This window comes from Lipotes vexillifer, unplaced genomic scaffold (genome assembly GCF_000442215.2).
Source record: "Lipotes vexillifer unplaced genomic scaffold, Lipotes_vexillifer_v1.1 scaffold211, whole genome shotgun sequence".
NCBI lineage: Eukaryota > Metazoa > Chordata > Mammalia > Artiodactyla > Lipotidae > Lipotes > Lipotes vexillifer.
In genome coordinates, this window is record NW_006774591.1 from 1,350,122 (window position 1) to 1,364,566 (window position 14,445).

Consider the following 14,445-nt stretch of genomic DNA (forward strand, 5'->3'; position numbering starts at 1 on the left):
CTTCAGATGCACCCACTGCCAGGCTAAGGTACTTTTATATGACTCACTTCATCTCAACCTCACGACAGTCCTCGAAGTGGAATTTTATTCCCCTTATGTAGATAGAGAAACAGAGGCTCAGAGAAGTTCAAGTGTCTTGCCCAAGTTCACAGAGCAAGTTAAGTATCAGAGCTGGGATTAAAATCCAAGTCTCTCCAGCTTCAAAGCCCATGCTCTTTCCCCTACCCCTTTATGCCCCCAGGAAACACAGTAAATTATCTCACCGATTTGCTCAAATAAATAAAATGTGATCGCTGAGTCTTCCTTTTTCAGTTTTAGTTCCACGTAAGGTTCTAGACACAGGGTCACTTTCTGTACTTGGCTTAAAATGGCAAGGGGTGTATTCCTTTGATCTTCATGCTCTACTTTTAAAAAATTTATTTATTTTATTTATTTATTTCTGGCTGTGTTGCGTCTCCGTTGCTGCGCACAGGCTTTCTCTAGTTGCAGCGAGCGGGGACTATCATGCTCTCCTTTTTATTGCTTCTTCTCTTAGAGCGAATGGTGAATATTAATTAGCTTGTTTTACATGGGGTATTTTGACCACGTGACACCCTTAAAAATTAGCCGGAAGCAGTATTTTAAATACCAACTCCTTGGACACCCAGGACTTTTGCTGTATTAAAATGAAATGGGAAGATGAGCTGGTTGGCTGTACCATGTGACTGTTGTGAAATCTTTGTTTTGATTAAAGTTATATCACCTGAGGATTTCTGTCTGCAGTTTATGTTAACTGTTCCCGTTTAACCATAGACTCATGAATACAAACTAGAATAGGGACAGGTTAAGGTGAGGCAGGAAGCAAGGGACAGAAAGATCTTAACCTGAACTGGGTTCGTCCTTTTCCAAGTTGGAAAACAGGGACTCTCTGGATGGGGAGGGGAAGTAAAGGGATCTCAAAGTGAGTGCGAATGGGAACTTCAGAGGCTGCTGCTCCTTGTTTGGACAAATGACCGATGATGGGGGTTAAACATCTTAAAAAGCCGGAAAACTCATTTGCTCCTAGAATATCATAACCTGAGTTTTCATTTTGTTAGTAATGCCGTGTCAGGGGATCTCTGTGTCGTCAGTCAGTCGTGGGGATGAATGGGGCAATTTGTTAATGAAAATACAAATGGAATTAGTTTGGAAGCTGCCAGCGGTGTCAGTCGTGGATATTGTTTAACTGGGCCGGTAGCATGGATTTTGGTGTTAGTGATGTGTCACTCATTGTCACTTGCGCTTGTTAGGAGAATCCAAGCGTTCACTGGCAATTAAACTTGCAATTTGTGAATTTTACTGGGCGAAGTCTTTGTCAAGGTGAAACATGCCTAGAATAGTGGACTTAGATGGCCAGGTTTTGTGGGAAAACTTCAGGGTGATTTTAGGGGAAAAAAAAAAAAAAAAAAAAAAAAGACCTCTTTTCCCTCGCAATCACTTAATAAAAATGTACTCAGAGACACGCATCTCGCTCTACTGGGTTAACCATGTGATGATCATGATTCTTTTAATGTTTTACATGAATCTTCGTGTTTTCTACCAGTGTCTCTCAATGCCACAATCAGGGTATTTTTGATAACTTGTATTACCCTAATCGCCAAGAAGTATGCTCCAAACTGATTAATTCCAGAATGATTAAAACATCCTATGCAATTCATTTATTGTTGCTGCAGTTAATTGAATATTTGATGATTTAAAGGTACCCTGATTATTTCCTAAGATATGTCTTTATCACCAGGCAGATGATCTGCGCGTGGTCCCCGTGTGGCTACATGGGGTGGCAGCCTGCACTGTGACACGCCGAGAGGGTAGGCACTTGGGAGGGCTCTCAGTCAACTCAGCACCTGCCCGATGGGCGCCTGCCTCCCCTGGCCCTTAGAGGACCCCGTCCGTGCCCAGCCCGAGAGGGTAGTCTGGGGCCAGGAGTGAGAGCACAGCCTCCCCGGGCGGCGTGCAGCCCGTTTTCTGCTCCCGGAGGAGGGGGCGGAGAGGGGGATGCAGGAGATCGCCGGCTCTGAGTGGCTAACTTGCGCTTTGTGGACTCTCTGAATACTCAAGAGTGCATTGAAAGGGAGGCGAAGGTGGCTCCGGAATTAAGCGGCAGCTTGGCAACTCGTCAGGCGGCAGTTCTAATCCCAGTGTCACCACTAGTTCCCCTCCTGTCTCCTGTCACACCTGCCCCAGTGGCTCCTCCACAGTTCCTGCGAGAGGACGGGGCTGCGAGAGACAGACTGACAGACAGACAGACAGACAGACAGAGCAACCAGGCCGCGGGGGCTGAGCCCCAGCCTGAGCCCGGCTTCTGGCCAGAGCGCAGAGTGAGTGACCTGGGTGCCGTCCCTCAGGGGGCTCTGAGCCTGAAGTGGCCTCAGGTGGCCCCGGCACTGCTCGGCCATGTCAGATCCTTGGCCTCTCACCCCCTTATGGGGCGAGGACTGCGATGGGGACCTCAGCGGCTGGGACCTCCTGTCGGACATAGCTCTGTCCGTGAACCCGGTAGGTACCCCTGACACCCAAGTCAGACCTCCTGTTCCGTGTTGTCTGTTTCCCCTGTAAATGTTTGTCTCCCCCAATTTGCGTGGAGTCTCGAAGGCAGAAATTATGTTGTCTTCGGTGTCTTTAAATCCTCCCCTTGGCACCATCCTGAGCACAGTGTGAGCTCAGTCAGGATTTGTTGTCTAAAGAAGTAAATGGGAGAACTGATGAATAGGCGGACGGGCGAATGAATGCGATCCTATTACCCTTGTCACCACCTTACAATGTATGTCCCGGTGGGTCTCAATTGTTTGTTTTCCCGTCCCATCTAGACGGTTAACTCCGAGAGAAAGAGGCCAAGTCTGACGGTTCTTTGTGTCACCGACCCCCCTCGCCCAGCACTGTTCTAGGCACAGAGGAGATGCTCGCTGGTTAATTCAAAAGCACTTGCGGGGGGTGGGGGGGGGAACCACTTGCGGCTCAAATGAGTTGTCTTGCGGTGAAAAGAGCAGCGGAGCAGGGCTAGATGACTTTGCGGGACTGGTGACTCCATGTCAATGCTGGATTCCAGTATTTTCTAAAAAAGAGAAAAACAATCTGAACGCTCGGTGTGGATGCATATTTATTTGACTGTCCGTGTCGGCAGAGTTCTTCCCCAGAGTCCACAACTCTTTTCTATTTTGACAGCATTTCCCCATAAGGAAATGGATATTTATAATACCAGGTGTAGAGATGATATTTGCGGTTGGCGAGAGTGAGTCAGATCTTACCTTGTGCAGACGAGAAGACTGGGCTTCGTAATAAAGCAGTGAGGAGACCAGCAGGGCAGGGGCTAATAACCCAACGCACCATGAGGGGCTTTGCGGGTTACAAAGCGCGTTCACGTACCTTATTTCATTTGCTGCTCGCAGAAACCCTTGAGAGCTTTGAAAGGAGCAGGTATTACTGTTATCGTCCTTTTATTTTGCTCAATTTTATTTTATAGTTGGGCGAACTGGAGCTCAGAGGGGTAAGGTTGTGAAGTCCTGTTCCCAAGGGGTAGGATCAGCCTCCCACCCAACTCTTGAGACTCATAGGCAAATGTTCTCGCTGTGTCTGCATGTGGCTGATACTTTTTTCCCACTTTTATTTCAAAAGTAACATTTGTGTGTTTGTGTGGCAAAGGGAAAACAAAGACCTTTTCATGAGAGTTGGGCAGCCCAACAGATACAATGGGACAACCACACTGAAGATTTAAGTCTTGGCTGTAATCATTTTGACCTTTGTGTTTGGGGAAGGTATATGTTAGAAGTTCAACAGCTGTCTTGGAAAATACGGTTGCTAGAGCCTTGAGCAATGGAGTGAGATTTTTTAAAAAATTTAGTGTTAGTTAGTTAGTTTTGGCTGTATTGGGCCTTCGTTGCCACACGCGGGCTTTCTCTAGTTGCGGCGAGCGGAGGCTGCTCTTCATTGCGGTGGCTTCTCTTGTTGCGGAGCACAGGCTCTAGGCACGCAGGCTTCAGTAGTTGTGGCACAGGGGCTCAGTAGTTGGGGCTCGCGGGGTTAGTTGCTCCGTGGAACGTGGGATCCTCCCGGACCAGGGCTTGAAGCCGTGTCCCCTGCACTGGCAGGTGGATTCTTAACCACTGCGCCACCAGGGAAGTCCTTGGAATGAGATTTTATTTGCTGTTAAGAATAATCAGTTGAGTTCTGTAATCCTGTAATATGTTAGACCAGCCTCTCCTAGTGTATATTCTGCAAACACCCATTCTATGGAATGGCGATCATTGTTAATTGGAAGAAAAACCACACGCACGTGAAAACTAAGAACCCAACAATCAATAGTCAAGCAAGTTGGGAACATGCTGCTTTAAACCAATTACATAGGTGTCTCAGAGCCTCTAAGTTGCATCATGGGCTGCCAAGAGGGGGATGCATGGCAGCATTTCCCATACTTTTTTGGACACGGAACCTTTCATTTTGCAGGACTGGTGTCCATGGGATGTTCTGCTTTGTAGCACTCACCATGGTAACAGTCGTCCATTACCTATGTGATTCTTCACACCCGTCTTCTTCCTGAGTCTACAAACTCCATGAGGGAGGAAACTGTGTCTCCCTTTGCTTCTTTCCGTTGTGTCTTTGCCGACCACGAGCCTGGTGGCACAGTCCCTGGCCCTCAAAGAATATTTGTTGAATGAATGAATGAATGAATGAATGATCTCTGCTAGACCAAACCACGTGTGGTTCCCTATCAGGAGCCTGTATTTAAGGTTCTTTACCACGTCTGCCCAGGCAATTTGTCAGCCTTTCCTTCTACTGTTCTTTCCGCTCAGTATTAGAGTATTCGTGTTCTTGGAAGGGTGACTGTATAATTTGTCGTCCGAATCAGGACATTTTTGAGGGTGAAAAGGGACACTGTCGGTAATGACAGCAGAATAACATGTGTACACCGGAACCACACTGGGTTATAACCCAGGCTGGATGGCCCCCTCATTATTGTTGGCTCTCTAATCCCCACTAGGGATTTTATGCTGCTTGGAGCAGGGACTTTTACATGGAGTAGGTAGTCAAGGTAAGTCAACAAATATTGGTTGAAATTAATGTGTGTACAGTAGTGACTGTTATGCTCACTTAAGATTTACTGATGATTGTAACATGTATTTTTTTTTAAGATCGAGGGAAACTGGGGCCGTGTTCTCTTCCCCATTTCCTCAAATATAGTCGTGTTTATACCTTAATCTATCAGAGTAACTAGGGGATTAGGACTTAATTGCCCTTGCAAGAGGCCTGGAACCTACAGCCTCTGTGGCAGTACTCTCTTTACAGGACTGGCTTTTTACCTCCCAAGGCAGTGAGTGAAAGAGACCAAATGGTCTCCCTACTGGAACTGGAGGGAAGTGGAGGTGATCAAATTGCCATCGTGGAGAAGGTGTGAAGGTGTGAAGGAGAGAGTTCGGAAGGTTTGGGGGATGGCCGTACCTGCACAGGTGCCATCACACCTGGTAGACCTTCCTCCAGCTGGTGGTCCCACCCTCAGGTCCCTCACCAAGCACAGCTTTAGAGCTGGTGTTTCACTTTGGCATTTGGTTTCTTGCTCTCACTGACTATGGAGCTCCTGAAGGAAAGGGCATGTGCCAGATGCAGAGTCAGTACTCGGTACAGTTCTGCTAGTTGCTTGAATTTTGATTGATTAGGAAGGTGTCACACTGAGCAACAAAGCTCAGGGCGTTCACTTTGTGAGATTCTCTCTGTAGGCATGTGATTGGACTCCTGAGTTAAAAGGGGACTTCAGCTAATCACAGAAGTGTTTCATATAGGCGTCCTCTTTTACAAATCTGTGATTATGAATAACATGGTAAAGTATGTCAGTGGGTGGAAGAGGCCTCAAAGATCAGGAAGGCGAGCTCCTTCTTTGGATGGATGAGCAAAGTGAAACTCGGGGGACAGGGGAGGATGGCTCCGTGTCCCAGAGCAAATCAGTGACAGGGCCAGGCCCTCTCTGCATCTTGCACTGTGGTCTTACGGCTTCCGTAAAAGAAAACAAAATTGGCCATTTGCAGATATTTACTGCTTTGTATTTCATAGTGGAAAAAACCCCACGTGTATAGCTATGTTTACTTCCTTTACAATTTTTCCTACAGGGTAAAATATTATACAACATGCTTTTCTGAGAATAACTATATTATGGTTAATTTTCTTTTTTTGTTCATTTTGTTTTAGGTGAGCCTTCCCAGTGACCCAAGCTGTGTTGAAGAAATCTTGCGGGTGAGTTTAAACCTTTGTCTCTCTGCCTTTTAATAATGAAGGAGTCAATCTGCTTAAACTGTTTAAAGTCATTCCTTTTCTGTTTCCGGGAGTGTGTCACTTCTTACCTCGTCTTCTTGCTCTCTAATCAAGCTAGTGTCCTGATCTCTCCAAGCTTCTGTCGCCTTCTCGCATCCTTCTGAGTCTTTTCAGGGCTGAACAGAGACTCACCACCTCCTTTAGGACATGTTTCCTGTTCAAGCATCCTACCCGCAATCTTTGCCTTTCTGTTCTCTGGGATCTCAGGTCAGCCTCGTTGCTGCCTCCTGCTACGTTGCTGATGGGACATGGTCATGGAGACTGTGGCCTACAACGAGGGGATGAGAAGTGGCAGGGTGGAGGGGAGATGAGGAGAGACTTGAGAATGATGGCAAGTTGTGGGAGATGGTGCTAATGGGGGTGAACTGGTGCATGAGAGTGGCGTGGAGACAACACAGAGCCGCAAAAGGTGGCAATGACCTCTCCCAAAGTACACGATTAAACCAAATGGAGAAACCAAAGCCAAGGCAGAGAAATGTATCTCCCATCTCTGCCTGTTGGCATCCTAAGGCGTTGCGGTATTTGAAGAATAGGAATCGTGGGAGTGGGTTCTCTCTCCACCATTTGTCGCTTCTGTAATTTGGACAGGCAGCTTCATCTTTCTGAATCTCCCTTCCTTGTCTGTAAAAGAGGGCAGTGCTGCCTGTCCTAATTCCCTTATAAGCTGCCGAGCGGTATATAAATGCTGTCTACTATGAGAAATGATCGGTGTGGCCAGGAGAAAAACATGCTGGCTTTCCACTGGGGAAAGAAATCCATCTCTGTGCCCGGGGAAATTCTTCATCCCCTTTCCTCACCTCCCCAAGTCACCTCAGCTCCCCCGACACTCTCCCTGGTAAGTGTTGGAAGCAAACCCTGTGAAAATGCAGCCAAAGGAATAAAAAGGAGTAGAAACCTGTTTACCATGGAGCTGACCGGGCACCTGATTTCCCCCACTGTGGATATTCGTGCACCTTTTTCAGCCCAAGAACGTTGTTACTGACTGTTAAAGAGGGGAGTCCGATCACTCTGATCAGAGATGAGATGATCTGAGTTAGGGGAGTACTGGTTACTTTGGTAAGAGTCCAGGAACCCCTCCATCATCTCTCCCTGGGATCCAAGGGCCGGGGGCGGGGGGCGGTGGGGAGTGTGGGCAGCCGCCATGAAATCCACAGCGTGACGCACCCTCGGAACCCAGCCACTTGCTCCCTGCACCTTGCAGCGGGTGGAGACAGTGCAGATGCACCAAATACACCAAATACTGTGAGGGTCTTGGCCACCTGCCTTTTAAAGAAAGGCGGTGCTGAAAGAAACCTCTTCCTCTAGTCCCTACAGTAGTCTGGCTTTTCCAGATGAAGTCAGGGGTCTTTTCTGAACCCCAGAGGAATGCCAGACCCGTTTCAGAATCACCACCTCATTTGTGACAGTTGGAATTCTCCACTTCAGAGCAGCCTGGCCCTGGAGCCTAGGTGGCCCACACAGTGACCGAGCGAGGGGAGCCGGCTGGACACCTGGCAGAGGCTGGCGACTCCAGGCTGCTGGAGAAGCCACTTAGACAAACAACAGAATGTCACTTAAACACGGAAAGAAAAGAAAGTAGTTGCCTTAATAAGCTCATAAAAGGCAGCTCCCCTTGAGAAAGTAACAAAAGTCTTTCTGTTGTTCTTGAAAGAGAATCTAGGGGAATGGGCTTTTTTTTTTTTTTTCTTTCGAAGGGCTATACATTGTATAGAATTCTGGGTTTTTTGTTTTGTTTTGTTTTCTCGACAATACCGTTAATGAGTGGGCTTTCCTTTATTGAAGAGTGACATGTTTCAATCTCCATGCTTGGAATAGAAATCAGCTTTCTGAAGTCTACGGCTCAGATTTTATGATTCTACTCCTTAAAATATTATAGACCACATTACACGGCACAACAGAGTGCTCGCTGGACACTTTTGTTATGGCACGTTCACGTTCCTGTTTGTTTGAGGGCCTCGGAGCCCTGCAGACGATCCCACAGTAAGTCTGTTGGTCACTTTGCTCCCAATCTGCCTCCTTCTTGAGGGGGCGGAGGGGGGAGATACCTTTCCTCTTTCTCTCCTCCTCTCTCTGACCCCCTCAGTGCTTTTCCAACTAAGCAGAGTCCAGAGCAAGGTCATCTTCTCTCCCTCACTGAAGGGGGCTCTGCAGAGGAAGGTGCTCTGGCCCAGGGGTGGGAAAAGCTGGCCGCCGGTTGGTCCTGACGTTCCATCACTTCCTAGCTGTGTGGCTTTTCAATTTCCTCGTCTGGAGAACAGGGGGTCATTCTGCACCCTTACATCCGTCTCCTCTGCCGTGAACGAGTCTGTAATGTGTACACACCGCTGGCACGTGCAACGGGGAGAGAGCTCCGTCTGTCGGCTCGCCCAACTTTCCCACCTCCCCGAGTCCCCCTTTGTTTTTCCCCTCGACAGCCCAGCAGGCAAAGTCACTTCATCGCACATTGGTACAGACGAAGCAGGACACGACTGGCCTCTCCCCGCTCTCAGCCCCTCAGTCCCCCGGCGGTGGAAGTGCTTTGGCCTAACGCATTGGATTTGGGCCCCCTTTTCAAAACGCTGTTCGAGTTCAAACCAGTTGGCTTCCTTTGAAAGTCCCTCTCGCCATTTCTCCCCTTCAGACCCACTTCTCTTTCCACGCGCTCCTGGCTCTCATTCTACCCGGGAGCCCACCTTGTCTGGTCTTCCGGGCCTGACTTGATCTGATATGACGAACGTATGTCCCTCTAGCCCGTGACTGCCTTTCAGAGCACTTGAACCTCATTATCTTATTTTGATCATAGGAACCATGGTAGTCCCCTGTTATTGGCTTGGCCAAAAAGTTCGTTCGCCTTCTCCGGAAGATGTTATGGACAAACCCGAATGAGCTTTTTGGCCAACCCGGTGTTTCAGGAAATCGGGGCCCAGAGAGGTTATACATGACCTGCCACCCTGGGTGAGGCTAGTATATGTGGCAGAGGCACAAGGAGAGTCTGCTCTTCGCTTTGCACTATACCTGTCAACCACCGTGTCACAAACCTACAGTGAAGATCTCTGGATTCAAAAAAAATTGCCTCAGATGCTTGGCAGACTTACTCCTAGCAACTCTAACTGGGAATACCAGCAAGCCAACAAAATCTGAGCCGGTCTTAGGAATTAATTCTTCCGGACGTCTTGAATATTTTCAAATCTCATTTCAAATAATAAAATAATAACAATAACAAATTACTGCTACTAATAAAAAAAATACTGGTAGCAATGTGCCACTTTATGCAGGCAGAGTACTTAAGTACATTATGTCATTTACTTTTCACAACAGAACTGAAAGATTTTATTATTAGTTACTAGTTATGGAAAGCCAGAGAGGCTGAGTAATTCGCCCTCAGGGCAAACAGCCGGCTCTAAGAATCCTCATGCTGCCCCCTCTTCTCTGTTCCTGTTGGCTTACCTGAATCCATCCTTATTTCACAAGCTCCGCTCTCTTTTATGATTAACATTACAGTGGCATCAACCAACAGTTCACTTCAGCTTCTGTTGTTTCCTTAATTCGTACACACTCAGTTATGCCAAAATAATTCCACGTAGTTTTTCCAACAAATCCAAATTCATCAGAGCCCACAACACCTTTCCTGCCACCTGCCCTTCTTCCACAAAACAAGCTGTGGAAATTCAGATGGCTTTGCTCCTTGTCAGGTACATTATTGCTTATTATAAATTTTACAGATCAGAAGAGACTTAAAGGCAGCAAAATCTGTGCAGCACAGCCCAGCCTGCGTGCGTACCTGTTTCCATCAGCCTATGCCATTTTCTCTTTAGACTCAAGCTACCCTCGAGTACAGACAGAAATGAAAAATAATAACAACTCTGGCCCTAGTGATGGCGTTCTGCAGTTACAATTCATCTGTCATATGAGGGATTCCTAAACTGCTCATATGTAATAATCTGGGCCGCAGTGGCGGCTTCTTTTCTAGCTCCGCCGGGTTTTATGGGTCCTAGAGTAATCATTTCCGGAAGAGTTAAGCCAAGGAGAGCAGTCTGCACTAAATGCTACTAGCTGAGGATGGATGTTCAGTGATTATTTCTTCTGCAGTGGTGTGATTTATTTGTTCTTAGCAAGAATTGACTTAAAAATATCAACAGACTATCAATTAAATCCTTTCTAGAGTCACAAATGCAGATACAGCACTTCTCTTAGATTTGACGCCGAACAGATTGTGTTTCCTAGCTAAGTACCTTCCGTAGTTGATAATTTCCTAAGCAAACATCTGTATGGGTAATTCACTGTTTATGAGGGATGCTGAATTTGCTAGCTAGGATTTAGGGAACTTGATTTGATAAACTATCGTCTATACAGATTTCTCCCTGCCATATGGATCAGGTTTGTAAACACCGGCATGGGCACCTCTTTTGATTGCAGCGTGATCTGTGTTTACAGCATTTTAAATTATGGCAATTCTGCTTATTAGGTCTATGTTTAAGTGCACAGTTTTAGTGTGGAAAGAACTTACCAAATAATTAGAGGACGGCCACGTACGGTACTTGCTAGTTTTTACTTGTAAAGGGGAAACGAATGAAAAAGCCCATCTTAAGAGTGAGAAAGAAAATGGATTGGGGAGCAAAACTGATCAGACAATTACGTCTGAAAGGAATTTTGATTATATTATCATAGCTATGCAGCATAATCAAGCACCTTTCAGTAGAATTTCTTTGATAAATTTAACCAATAATTAGGCAATTGATTTTATATCCTGTCAAATTAATGTATAAATAATGTTCCAATTGGAATCATGCAAACGATTTTCTACATAGCCGTCTTAAATACTAGTCCTCCCAGGATGATTCAGAAAGCATCTATCCTATTCTGGTGTGGACTTTCAAAATTATAGTTTCTTGAAATAGTAATATAGTGTTCCATCCAAGAAAGACAACGACTGCTAAATATAATTTAGACTATAATTAACATTAACACTGATGGAGTCACATAAACGGACTAACTAATGATTGCACCCTCTGCTATTCTGATGACTAGTTCCTACCTAATGACACTGGGAAATATGTAAATTTGTCAGCAGGTGAAAATGCCCTTGACTGGGTAAATTATGTGGAGTATTACCTTTTCTGAAGCTAACTCAAAGCACTAATGGACTTAATACATAGCATTGCATGTGTGAGGTGAGCTATTCATGGAACCAAATTAGCCCATAAGAGAGATTACCCATTATTTGCCTCCCAATAATCATTTCCTCTTTTCTCACACACAAACCAACCCAGAAGAAAGATGCTAAATTTAATTATAACAACTATTATGTGAACAATGTAGGTAAGCCGTCCAGTGGGCCTCCAAATGCACTTAGAGCCTGGAAAGCAGTTTAAATATTTTCATGTGGAACCTGGGGGTTTGCAGCTAGTGTATGATGTGAATTTTAAATGATTATCCAGACGTCATTGGGTAAATGAGTAACGTGGGTAACGAGGTGACTGGCCCAGTGGATCAGGGGAACCTGTCAAACCTGGGACATGTCAGGGAAGGGATGATGTCAAATACCAGTAACTTAGCAACTCAGCATTTAGCTGTCCAGGGAGCGAACAAGCGTAAGCCCTTTAAAATAGCTGAGTAAATATATGAGTCCTTATGTATCTTGGGTGTGCTATAAAAATAAGCCTGTTTTCTGTCAACTTGTTTCTCTTTGCGAATATGGTGATTTATTATTTTCTATTGAGTTGAATGAAAGCACGTGAGAATTTAAGCCACGTGTAGAATTTACACCTGCTCTCTGTATCTTGGATGTACAGGGAGGGTAATGAAACGATGTGTTAGTTTGCCAAAAAGCAATCTAGGCGTATCGGAAAGACGTAATAGCTTCCAACTGTTGTTTAAGAGCCAGTTTCTTTTGTCCTAGCTGTGCTAGTGGGATTGGGTTGGGAAAAAATGTCTAATGCAAGGAGGTTAACCACTCCATGTGCATCTGTGTAAAGGTAAAACCAGTGTCTCTGGAAAATGCATGGAGAAAGTAGCCTCTCAGAATCAATTTGGTAGGCATCTTCCAAGTTTTGAAATGAAAGCACAAAGCAAGGCTTGCCCCATTCTCTTGTAGCTCACCAAAAGCATTATGGAGAATGAGAAAAAGAAATGTAAACTCCGTAATTGCTCTAACCAGAAGACATCCATAAGCCTAAATCACTATTTTGTAAAGATCAAACAGGGAAGAATCCAAGAGATGATTCCCGTGGTCATGGACCTGGGGCATAGATGATGAAGCACTGATTTTCAGGATAAGGGGCACACCACAAAAGGCAAAAAAGAGGGCTTCCCGGGTGGCGCAGTGGTTGACAGTCCGCCTGCCAATGCAGGGGACGCGGGTTCGTGCCCCGGTCCGGGAGGATCCCACGTGCCGCGGAGCGGCTGGGCCCGTGAGCCATGGCCCCTGGGCCTGCGCGTCCGGAGCCTGTGCTCCGCGGCGGGAGAGGCCACAACAGTGAGAGGCCTGCATACAGCAAAAAAAGCATGGGTGTGAAGGTTTGTGATGGGAGCTTCCGTGGGCCAACTCTGACACGTGTGCATTTTGAGAAGTAGGAAAGGCAGAACCGGATGAGAAATTACATAACTAATCCACATTTGTGGAAAGCACGTTGTTGCTGAGGCAAGGTGGAAGAGCCAGAGGCTGCTTTGAGAGCAGCTTGCAGAGCTGATGTTTCCTGATAAGGCAGAAGTAAAGGCCGAAGCACTGGGTGGCACACCCTGGTGTTCAGAAGAGAATTCCTGCTAGTCTGGTAATATTAAGCCATGGCCGCCACTGCCACAAACATATCCTGCAAATAACTGATCCAGGAAGAATGCCTGTCCCTAAAAAATTAGTAATAATCAAAAAAGGAATCACTATGAGAGCTATGCAAAACTTAAAAAAAAAAAATAGCATATGAAAAAATATAGCAGAAGAAACGTTGCTAGGGAACAAGTTAAAGCTATGACCAGCGTAGTGGCTTGAATTGTTTAAAAATGGGGGCTTCCCTGGTGGCGCAGTGGTTGAGAGTCCGCCTGCCGATGCGGGGGACGCGGGTTCGTGCCCCGGTCCGGGAAGATCCCACGTGCCGCGGAGCGGCTGGGCCCGTGAGCCGTGGCCGCTGAGCCTGCGCGTCCGGAGCCTGTGCTCCGCAACGGGAGAGGCCACAACAGTGAGAGGCCCGCGTACCGCCAAAAAAAAAAAAAAAAAAAAAAAAAAAGCAGTTTTGGGACTTCCCTGGTGGCGCAGTGGTTAAGAAGCCACCTGCCAATGCAGGGGACATGGGTTCGAGCCCTGGTCCAGGAAGATCCCATATGCTGCAGAGCAACTAAGCCCGTGAGCCACAACTACTGAGCCTGCGCTCTAGAGCCCGCGAGCCACAACTACTGAAGCCCACGCGCCTAGAGCCTGCGCACCGCAACAAAGAGCAGCCCCCTCTCACCACAACTAGAGAAAGCCCGTGCTCAGCAACGAAGACCCAATGCAGCCAAAAATTTTTAAAAAGCAGTTTTATCTAAAAAACAAGAGCCAAAGCAGTGATACAAGAGCTTAAAGATGCTATTTAAAAAGTACATAGGTAAAGAACTGCAAAGTAATGGATTATGAAGAGAAAATCATTAGAATTAGCACATTTAGGATCTGTTTTTCCCTAAATGAAGGAGTAACAGCAGTAAATAATTTGTTAGCTATCCTCATCAAGAAAAAAAGGGCAAAAACACAAATACATAAAACAAGGAATGATAAAGAGAAATAACCTCTCAGATACAGAGAAAATAAAATAATCACAAGTGGCAATTTACTCACCTCTGTACAAATAAATATAAGCATCTAGATGAGGTGGACAGTTTTTCTAGTGAAATATAATTGACTGAGACTGACTCCAGAAGAGAGAAAATCTAAACAGATTTATCACCATCAATGAAATGGAGACTGGTCCCACCCATTACTGAAGTCATCACTCCCAGAAGGGGCTTCATAGGAAAATTCAACCAAACCATTAAGGTATAGTATAGCTCAGCTGTTCCAGAACATAGACCAAGAAACATTTGCTGCGTATTTTTTTAGAAAAGCTAAACTAGTACATAATATTGATACCAAAATCTTACAGAAGCAATATATAAAAAAGAAGATTACAGAATAATATCACTTGT

At 45.9% G+C, this 14,445-nt stretch overlaps 1 protein-coding gene across 1 annotated transcript in view; it reads left to right on the forward strand.

Moving 5' to 3' along the window:
• Positions 1 to 14,445, forward strand: part of LOC103082552 (AF4/FMR2 family member 2-like) — a 416,027-nt gene that overhangs the window by 303,328 nt on the left and 98,254 nt on the right. The window contains exon 4 of the mRNA XM_007449388.1: positions 6,193 to 6,237. Within this exon, the coding sequence (XP_007449450.1) occupies positions 6,193 to 6,237 (45 nt within the window). The remainder of the gene's footprint in view (positions 1 to 6,192; positions 6,238 to 14,445) is intronic.